This window comes from Vicia villosa, linkage group LG4 (genome assembly GCF_029867415.1).
Source record: "Vicia villosa cultivar HV-30 ecotype Madison, WI linkage group LG4, Vvil1.0, whole genome shotgun sequence".
NCBI classification, from domain to species: Eukaryota; Viridiplantae; Streptophyta; class Magnoliopsida; order Fabales; family Fabaceae; genus Vicia; species Vicia villosa.
The window spans coordinates 34,369,056-34,380,178 of record NC_081183.1 but is presented as its reverse complement, the minus strand read 5'-3'; the positions used below and the strand labels follow the sequence as shown (position 1 = coordinate 34,380,178).

At 37.8% G+C, this 11,123-nt stretch overlaps 1 protein-coding gene across 1 annotated transcript; it reads left to right on the top strand.

The window, feature by feature from the left end:
• The first annotated feature begins 3,736 nt into the window (after window positions 1-3,736).
• LOC131597020 (uncharacterized) lies at window positions 3,737-5,603 on the top strand. The gene is made up of 2 exons (XM_058869741.1): window positions 3,737-4,688; window positions 4,771-5,603. Exons 1-2 carry the CDS (start codon window positions 3,737-3,739, stop codon window positions 5,601-5,603), a joined length of 1,785 nt encoding a protein of 594 aa, XP_058725724.1.
• Window positions 5,604-11,123: the final 5,520 nt, after the last annotated feature.

Genomic DNA, 11,123 nt, shown 5'->3' with positions numbered 1-11,123 from the left:
AGTGAAAATAAATGACCAATATGCCACAGTTGTAGTTCAGGTCCGGCCACCCATTGGACGGACGGATGAAGGAACTTTTTTCGTAGTTTGGGTCCGGCCAGGGGTGGGCCGGACGCTAACTGGACCCTTTTTTTTATTTTTTTTTTTGTTTTAATTGATTTAAATGATTATTAAAAGCTATAATTGATTTTTTATTTTAATTAAAGATTAAAAAACAATAAAATTAAATAAAAAACATTAAAATATAAATTAAAAAATTTATTTGCCAATATTTATAAAAAACATTAAAATATAATAAATAACATTAAATATGAATAAAAAAATATTACTTCCAATATTTATTTTATTCAATACATAAACACGTACAAGGAAAAAAGGCCTATTTTTTTTTGGGCTTTGGTTGGACCATATGGCCATCAGTGAGACATTTTTTGGGTATCTTTGCTCTCTTACCCTTACCTAACGGTTGCTCAATGTTTGGTGGAGGTTGCCTTTGTGGAGAATCATCGCTTGAAAGATCATCGTTTTGATGCGACGGACCATCATTCATAAACCTCGCCAGTTGTTGTGGAGTTATTGTCGGTAAATTTTCGAGTACTTGATCATCAGTGATGTCAATGAATGGTTGAGTAGAAGCTACAAAGGTTTGTGGCACATTTGATGACATGTCTGGATAGTAGACATTTGTGGTGTCAAAGGTATGTTGTGGTTGGGAGAGTGAAAGCGGTTGAGATTGGGAGTATGATTGGTCGAAGTCGGGTTGAGGGATTGGGGTGTTATGTAGCGGTGGTCGAAGTGTTGATTGTTGATATTGTTCTTGGTGATAGTAGTAGTTTGTTTGGGGGGTTGAGGTGTAAGGGGTTGGAATTTGAGATGGGGTGGCAAAAAATGTGTGTTGTTGTGTGGTTTGAGTGTGTTGGTATGTTTGTGGAAAGGAAGAAGTTTGTTGTTGGAATTGTGTTTGTTGGAATTGTGTTGTTGGTTGGAATTGTGGTGTTGTTTGGAATTGTGGTGTTTGTTGGAATTGCGGTGTTTGTTGGAATTGTGGTGTTGTTTGGAATTGTGGTGTTTGTTGGAATTGTGGTGTTGTTTGGAATTGTGTGGTTGGTTGGAATGATTGTGGGATTTGTTGATGAAAGGTTGTTTGTGGGGTTGATGTAGAGGAGGTGTAATAACGAGGGTCTGCCAAATACGTTTCTTTCGACAAATATAACAATGGAATATTTCTTAACCATTGCATATATTCATCGGTGTGGCGTAAAGTAGTACTCAACTCACCTGTCATTATTAAGTTTCTTCTACCTTTCCACTCATTGTTCTCGTGAATGTTCACATCTCGATAATTACAATCCTTTACATCATTCTTCGTTACCAAGTGATGATCTCCAAGACACCTCGGGGGTTGAGGGATGTTTTGCGTAAAACCAAATTGAAGCCTAACCCTGTCGGCGTGATGCATTTCCACAATATGAAAACAGATAATATATGTAGTTGCACTCCACGCTTTAGCTTCTCGTTGAGTGCGACGAGGATATTCTTCGTAAGGCCTCCACAAAAACTGTAAGACATAAATAAATATAAGAGTCGTATTCAAGTAAATGAAAGATTTAGTATATGGCTTGGAAAATAACTTACATCTCCTTGGACCATGTGATCCAAAATGAAACGATATCCATCAAGAAAAGCATTTGGAGATGAGTAATACTCCATACCTCGTTGTGCAAATCTTGCATATTTAAAAAGTTCAATTAGGACTATGCGTTAATTTAGTGGAAAAATAAATATATATAGAGTAAAGAATTTACCTAGTGGCGTATGGATAGGATGGAGCAATTTCACTCCTTGGAGCAAGTTGTGGATGTAGGATCAAGCGCTTACCACTGTGCTAAAAGCAATTGCTTAAAGCAATTGCTGTTAGTGAGGGCGCAACTTTATTTCCTTATAGTATGAGCCCTCAGGGGCTGCACCTAAAGCGAGGTTTGTAAGCTCTCTCTAGGCGCCATGGGTTGGGATGTTAAGCCCATTCGAATCCCTAAGGGTGACGCTGGATTTATTTATCCAACAATCTCCCCCCCAGTGTCAGCCGGGGGGATTCGAACCCATGACCATGCTCTGATACCACTTGTAGGATCAAGCGCTTACCACTGCGCTAAAAGCAATTGCTTAAAGCAATTGCTGTTAGTGAGGGCGCAACTTTATTTCCTTATAGTATGAGCCCTCAGGGGCTGCACCTAAAGCGAGGTTTGTAAGCTCTCTCTAGGCGCCATGGGTTGGGATGTTAAGCCCATTCGAATCCCTAAGGGTGACGCTGGATTTATTTATCCAACAGTGGAATGCGATAGTAAGTCCACACAGCGAGAATGAGTGAGCAGCCTGCAACACTCATGCATCCTACACGACATGCTTTGCACATCTCCCTGTAAAGGTAAGCCAAACACGCAGACCCCCAACTATATTTGCCACATTCATCAAGATCTTTGACAAATTTGAACCAAGAAGAATGCAATACACTATGAGATTTATCAGGAAATAAAACAGCAATCATACTTAAGATATATAATTTTGCATGCAGTATATTTTCCTCCTCGGTTTGTTGAGAATGGTTTTCTAATTCATTCAACTCGTCGTGTATCCATGTCAATTTTACCGAACCCTTCACCCTATCACTAAAAGGTTGTATGCCTAAAGCATCGATACAAGCATAATCGGGACCTTCGGTATCACCTACTACAGCTCTCCCATCTACGCGGAGGCCAAACAACATATTTATATCCTCTAATGTGATTGTACATTCACCGGTCGGCAAATGAAACGTGTGTGTCTCAGGCCTCCACCTCTCAAGCATCGCAATTACAAGTTTAGAATCAACACTTCTAAAGTTGATTTTGGAGACGATCCCAAACCCGGCTCTTTGTAAGTAAGGCTTGATAGCCTCACTTGGCTCCCTATCAAACATATGATTATGTAGTCTAAACCTTTTAGACTCATCCTATACAAAAAATATATAATTTGGTTAGTATACAAAAACAATAAACTGTGAAAAATACGTATAAGAATACTAGTAACAAATTTAAAATACGTACGAATGCAGCCACGTTCTCTCTTGTTCCTCGATGATTATCTCCCAAAGCAAGCAAACCAGACATGTTGTGTGATTGTGGTAGTGATAATTGTGTGTTTCAGATGAATATGTAATGTATGAAATTTGGAAGATGTTATGAGTTTGGAGTGATAATGATAGGTTGAATTTATAGTCAAAGCAAATGCATTGTAGAATCCATTGGACAGACAAGTGTAATGCATGCAATATATGGAGCATGCTATTATCCAACATATATTAGACTCTATTGCATGCTTTACTATTTGATTTGATTACACAATGGCTGATGGGACAAATGCATGCATGCATGCAGCGAAAATTGAGCCTAGTTGTCGTCCGTCCCACCCTTGGACGCACTCCAACTATCCTTGTTTGGGTTCGGCCAACCCCTGGACGGACTCCCTTGTGGTTCGGCCAACCCCTGGTTGGACTGAAACATGATTCGTCCTTTGCCTGGACGGATTCCCTACGTGTCCATTTTTGGTTGGCACAGTATTAATACCACTTTGACTGATAAATGTATAGCAACACACATTCAAACACACATTCAAACACATAGAAAATTTATTTGTTCAGAGAACAAATATAGATTCATTTCAATGGCTCAGAGAAACATTATTTGTTCAGTGCATTACAATGGAGTTTGAAGACAAGGAGGAGTGCGTTGCTGCTATGCAACATTGGCATATCACCAATAATCTTGATTATTGGGTATACAAATCTGATACGAAGAGATATGTCATCAAATGCAAAAATCCAACTTGCAAATTCAAATGTAGAGCATCAGTTCGCAAGAAGAATTCTAAGTGGATGATAGGTAAGTTGAGTGGACCACATGTCTGCACAACCACTTCAATGTCGCAAGATCATAGACAACTTACATCAGATATTGTCTCTCACTGCATCAGAGATTTGGTTAACACCGACCCCTCAATTAAGGTAAAGCTCATAATTTCTCATATAACAGGAAAGTATGGTTATAATATATCTTACAGGAAAGCGTGGATTGCAAAGGTAAAGGCCATAGAATCCTTGTATGGAAACTGGGAGACATCTTACAATGACCTTCCACGATGGTTATTGGTAATGAAAACATATCTGCCTGGAATGATGATAGACTTGGAAACTTTACCTGCATTTTCAAACGAAGGAAGTCAGTTGGGTGATAAGATGATATTCCATCGTCTATTTTGGGCTTTTCAACCTTGCATCCATGGTTTTGCCTATTGCAAGCCAATTGTTCAAGTCGACGGAACATGGTTGTATGGAAGGTACAAAGGGACATTGTTGATGGCTGTGGCGCAGGATGGGAATGGTAACATTTTTCCAATTGCTTTCGCTATTGTCGAGGGTGAAACCAAGGATGCTTGGAGTTTTTTCCTTCGTAATCTAAGAATCCATGTGACACCCCAACCCAATCTATGCCTAATATCAGACAGACATCCATCGATTAAAAGTGCCTATGATGATCCTGCAAATGGATGGCAAAATCCTCCGTCATCACATGTCTATTGCATAAGGCATATCGCGCAAAATTTTATGCGTGCGATTAGAGACAAAGAACTACGTAAAAAACTCGTCAACATGGGTAATAGTCTGGTTGATCTTTATGAAGTAAATTTTTCAAATTCACTTTGTCGGTTTCTTGACATGTTTATTATTTGTAACAGGATATGCATTGACGGAGTCAACGTACAATTACTATAGAACCGAAATTCGTCAGACAAATAGAGATGCTATGGAGTGGATTGAAAATATCCCCAGGGAGAAGTGGGCAAGGGCGTTTGATAGAGGGCAACGATGGGGACACATGACGACTAACCTTGCAGAAGCAATGAACTCTGTGCTAAAGGCTACCAGAAATCTTCCAATAGCGTCTTTGTTTTCGGCCACATATTTTCGGATGGGAGCATTATTTGGTCAACGCGGACATGAATGGACAAAGAGGTTGACATCAGGCCAAACTTTTACAGACAAGTGTATCAAGGGGATGACTGAAGAAGTCAACAAAGCAAGCAGTCATAATGTTTACCAGTTTGACCGGGAGAGGTTCTATTTTATGGTGGCCGAAAGAATAAACCGCAACGATGGTCGTCCAACTGGTACTTACGGTGTTGATCTGCGAAAGCGAACATGTGATTGTGGAAAATTTCAAGCGTTCCATTTGCCTTGCTCACATGTGATTGCAGCATGTGAAAGTATACGCCAAGACTACACCATTCACATACCCGACGTGTTCAAGATACAGCATGTTTTTAAAGTCTACCAACAAAGCTTCCAGATCCTCCCACATCAAGACAATTGGCCTCAATATAGAGGGCCTACTCTTTGTCATGACGAAACTATGCGTAGGAAAAAAAGAGGCCGCCCTAACAGTACTCGGATTCGAACCGAAATGGACGACGTGGAAAAGGAAAAGAGAATGTGTGGGATATGCCGTGAAGTAGGCCATATCCGAAGTAAATGTCCAAATGTATCAGGCCCGTCCAATAGGCCTCCTTAATGTTTACTTCAACTAGCTTTATTTAATGTTTACTAAAACTAGCTTTATGAATGTAATATAATGTTTTTTTAATTGAGTTTGCAACCATCAATGACTAAAACAACATTTCACATTGAACATAACTAAAACAACATTTCACATTACTAATACAACATTCAATGACATCGAAATAAAGACCGCCACAAATAAAACAACCACACATGAAACACTTAAAACGACATCACAGGAAACAAATAAAACATATTCTAAGAGATTACAACCATCAACACAATATCGTGTGGTCCTAGCATCATCATAAGGACACCAACGTCATTTTTCACGGCTCTCCAAGAACGAGTTACTACTCCATTTGGGTCTTTCTCTGTGACCTGCCTTTCAATTTTCCTTATCTTTTCACCCTCAAGAATGTTTCCGTCTAACCATCCGATCAAGTGCCTCTATAGATGCTCGAAAGTTTGAGTGTTCCATAGTTTGATCTTCAACGGAGGCTTTGTTGCTGAAAAAAATAATGTTGCATCTCTCTTCATAGGTGGAAACGTTGGAAGGGGTTCAGAAGACATCTCCAATAGTAACACTATACCTTCAATTGTAACTGATGTGATTGGAAATGTGGTTGTACAGTCTTATTTATAGGCAAAAAAATAATAATAAAATATATGCCCTCGTCCATCTATTGGCCGAACCCACACATGTTCGTCCATCTATTGGCCGAACCCACAAATGTTCGTCCATCTATTGGCCGAACCAACACATGTTCGTCCAACCCGTGACTTACTCATAATTTTATTATATTTTAATCATTATTTTTAATAAAAAAACCATTTTCATGATTAATAAATTTTTAAATTCAATTAAAATAAATATTGGCAAATGTATTTTTTTTTAAATGTATTTTAATGTTTTTTTGAACCTTTTATTATAAATTAATTTTAATTATATTATAATATTTTTTTATTCATATTTAATGTTATTTATTATATTTTAATGTTTTTTATAAATATTGGCAAATAAATTTTTTAATTTATATTTTAATGTTTTTTATTTAATTTTATTGTTTTTTAATCTTTAATTAAAATAAAAAATCAATTATAGCTTTTAATAATCATTTAAATCAATTAAAACAAAAATAAAATTAAAAAAAAAAGGGTCCAGTTAGCGTCCGGCCCACCCCTGGCCGGACCCAAACTACGAAAAAAGTTCCTTCATCCGTCCGTTCAAGGGGTGGCCGGACCTGAACTACAACTGTGGCATATTGGTCATTTATTTTCACTTTGTGGCATTATGGTATATTTGTTTCATTTTTGTGGCAGTACAGTAAAAAAATCCAAATCTGCAACTGAAAGTGCTGACAATTAGAACTGACACACACCCTCTTCATAAAACATATTTCGGTGCCGATACAATTGCCAATTCCATGTTCCATCACGTTGTCCCATTTTCTGCTCGATTTTCATATTTTTATTGGAATAAATTCTTTACCAATTTAATTAACTTTCATTGACTATTCAATAGTATTACCTAATAAAAACTACACTTCATTTTGGTTTGGTTACTACTATACGACTTTCCACATGCTCCAAGCTATGGTGAAATTTTATAATTTATTTAACTATGTTCCAATCATATAAATATAATGGTGTCCTTTTCAGTGTGCTTGGTTTGGCAACCAGCAACATAATCCACCTACCCCCACTTTCTTCTACCCCCACTCACGTAACGATTGGTAAACCTTGGTGGAAATTCCTCTTCTCTAAATTTGTATTTTTGTGTGTTTGGTGACATATATTAATTATAAAGTTTAAATTCACTTTTAGCTTTCTAACAAAAAAGGTTATTCCTTTGACTTGTCAAAAATGAAATAGTAAAATAATATAACATTGTTAAAATAAAATATAATATAAAAAAGATAAAATTCTAAAAATTGGTTTGGGTTGTTAAACAAGAGATGAAATATTTGTGTTTGCATAACATACATTAAACAAATAATTTTAAAATATCGCGTAAAATTGTTTATTTATAAAATTAAATTATTTAAAATAATTGCTATTTTTAGTATAGTATTAATTTTTTCAGTCATATATTCTAATTAATATTATGTGTATTATTTTAAAGTCTTTTTTTTTTAATTTACCTTTGTAAAAAAATAAAATCAACTTCAGTGAAAATCAATCAATAATTAATAAAGTCTGTGAGATATTGGATCGAACTCTATTATGGTCGAAGAGTAGCATCTTGGTTCGACAGGATTAAGCATAAAGTCGAAGGCTGTTCACATGCCGGTGTCGAAGATGCTAGAGTTGTTAGCATGTTAAATTAGGTTTTAGTGTTTAAATCCTAATTTGTTAAGTTAGCTTGTTTATTAAGCTAGCTTGTGTAGTTGGCCTTGTGAAAAAAGTCCATTAGTTGGTATGTTAGGTTTTATTATAAATAGCATACTAGTCTCTCATCATTGCATGCTGCAAATCCTCATTTAGGGTGAGAGATGTTATTTGTTATTCTTGTAATCTTGTTTTCTAAGAGAAAGTAAAAGAATAGCAGTTATAACCAATTTTTGAGTTCTTCTTCTTTCTTGTTTTTTATTCTTCCCTTGCTTTATACTTTGTTATTGACATTGAATTCACAACAAATTGGTGCAGTGAGCGTGGAGAAGACGCCTTCAACAAAGTATGAGAATGAAAAATTTACCGGAGTGAATGATTTCGGTCTGTGGCGCTTGAAGATGAAAGTCCTACTGGTTCAGCAGGGTTGCTTGGAAGCATTGAAGGGAGAAACGACCATGAATCCTACATTAACAGCAGCGGAGAAGACGACTATGATCGAGAAAGCACACAACACAATTTTGTTGAGCCTTGGTGATAAGGTTCTCAGACAGGTATCAAAGGAGACGACGACATCAGGGCTATGATGAAACTTGAAAGTTTGTACATGACCAAATCACTGGTAAATCGACTCTACCTGAAGCAAGATTTATATTCATTCAAGATAATTGAAGACAAAGTGTTAGCTGAGCAGTTGGATATGTTCAACAAGCTGATTCTTGATCTTGAAAATATTGATGTGAAGATCGATGATGAAGATTGTGCGCTTTGCCTCGATCACATGATCACTTCAAAGAAACTCTCTTGTATGAAAGGGAGTCCCTGACCTTTGAATAAGTTCAATCAACCCTGTATTCTAAAAACTTGAACGAACGAAAGAAGCATAAACCTTCGACTGTTGGTGAAGGTTTGGCCGTTAAAGGAAAATTCTTGGGAAAGGATGGTAAGTTCGACAAGAAGAAAGACAAAAGTTAACAGAAGTCTTATAGTGGCGAAGCATCTGGTATTCGATGCTATCATTGTAAGAAGGAGGGTCACACAAGAAAGGTGTGCCCTGAACGCTTAAAAGATCATGGAGGTAAGGATAATGGCAATGCAGCCATTGTTCAAGATGATTTTGAATCATCTGATGTCCTTATGGTTTCGAGCAATGACTCTAGGAAGGAGTGAATTATGGATTCAAGTTGCACTTGGCACATGACTCCAAACAAAGACTTGTTCGAGGAATTATGTGATCAAGATGGTGGATCAGTATTGTTGGGAAACAACAAAGCTTGCAAGATTGTAGGTGATGGGTCTTTAAGATTCAAGCTTCATGATGAGTCAATAAGGTTTTTGACTAAAGTCAGGTATGTTCCTGATTTGAAGAGAAATCTGCTTTCTCTTGGTGATTTCGACAAGAAAGGAAATATTCTTCAAGGAGAGAAAATTATCCTAAGAGTCATGAAGAGGCGTGAAGAAACAAGGCTTGTATATCCTTGAGGCTGAAGTTGTAAGTGTAACACCTGAGGCCGAAGAAGGCGAGGGGTGGTTGCACCGCATGTAACACTCGAGGCCAAATTTGGCAAGGAGTGGGCGCCACATCGGAATGAGAGGGATCCTGAGGCCGTGCAAGTATGAGACTGCATGGTTGAAGGAAAGCTTATATGGATTGATGGGTACTGCCTATACCAATAAGATACATATTCTTTTCGGTAGCCCGTTCCATAAGAACTCCATAGTTAAGCGTGCTTGACTTGGAGCAATTCTGGGATGGGTGACCTTCAGGGAAGTTTCCCGGAAAGCGTGTGAGTGAGGTCAAAGCATGCTGAAAAGACTCATGTTGGTTTGTGGGGTCATTTGATAATCCTCAAAGTAGTCTGGGGCGTTACAATAAGTGGTTTGACAAATGTTGCATCCATGAAACCTTTGTCGAAAATAGAAATCTGGCACATGAGATTAGGCCATGTCAGTGAAATGGGTCTGGTCGAATTAGGGAAACAAAATCTGCTTGGTGGAGACAAAGTCGAAAAGCTGAAGTTTTGTGAACCCTGTGTACTTGGAAAATCGTGTAGAGTGAAGTTCAACAAAGGAAAATAAAGAACACATGGTTCCCTTGATTACATCCATATTGATCTTTGGGGGCATGCAAGGTGTCCATCACATTCAGGAGCAACGTATTTTCTATCCATAGTTGATGATCATTCCAGGAAGTTATGGGTATTCATCCAGAAGACTAAGGATGAAACTTTTGAGAATTTCAAAAGTTGGAAGACTCTGGTCGAAAATCAGATTGACAGGAAAGTCAAGATGTTGAGAACCGATAATGGACTTGAATTTTGCAATGAGGCGTTCGACAATTTTTCGACTGCCTCTGGTATTGCAAGGCACAGAACTACTGCAGGTACTCCATAGTAAAATGGTTTAGATGAAAGGTTTAATCAAACTATATTGGAGAGAGTCAGATGCATGTTGACTAGTGCTGGATTAAAGAAGGTGTTTTGGGCTGAGGCTGTTTCGACAACAACATATCTGATAAATAGATGTCCTTCGACAGCGTTAGATATGAAGACACCTGAAGAAGTTTGGACATGACATCCACCGGATCTCAACAAACTGAGAGTATTTGGCTGCATAGCCTATGCTCACATTAGGCAAGACAAGGTCGAACCTAGAGCTCTGAAATGCATGTTCATGGGATACCCTGAAGGAGTTAAAGCTTATAGGTTATGGTGCCTAGAGCCAGGTCACGGGAGGTGTATCACAAGTCGAGATGTAGTTTTCAATGAAGCTGAGATGGCTTTCAAGAAAACTGATGATGATGTTGGTCGAAATACAGAAACATATGACGAAGAGCTAGAACAGGTAGAGATTCCTGTTGAGGTGAAGCATGTTGATGCTGAATTACATATCCCTGATGAAGTCGAAGAAGAAGCAGAAGATGCTGAGGAAATTGAGAAACTATCAATGACTACCTATTGTCAAGAGATAGGTCGAGAAGAGTTATCAAGCCACCTCAAAGACTTGGGTATGCAGATCTTATAGCTTATACCTTAATCTTTGCAAGTGAGGTTCTAGAAGAAGAACCTAGAGACTATAAGGAAGTTATGAGGAGTCAATAGAAGACTGGATGACTGAAGGCCATGTATGATGAGATGAAATCTCTTCATGATAATCACACCTGGGAACTGATCAAGAAACCTGCTGGAGCAAGGTTAGTCAG

What these genes read in the sequence shown, in the direction of transcription:
- LOC131597020 (XM_058869741.1), top strand. Translation starts at nt 3,737, where the DNA reads ATGGAGTTTGAAGACAAGGAGGAGTGCGTTGCTGCTATGCAACATTGG. An exon ending in TAAAAAACTCGTCAACATGG is followed by an intron (nt 4,689 to 4,770) that starts GTAATAGTCTGG and finishes TATTTGTAACAG; the next exon opens with GATATGCATTGACGGAGTCA.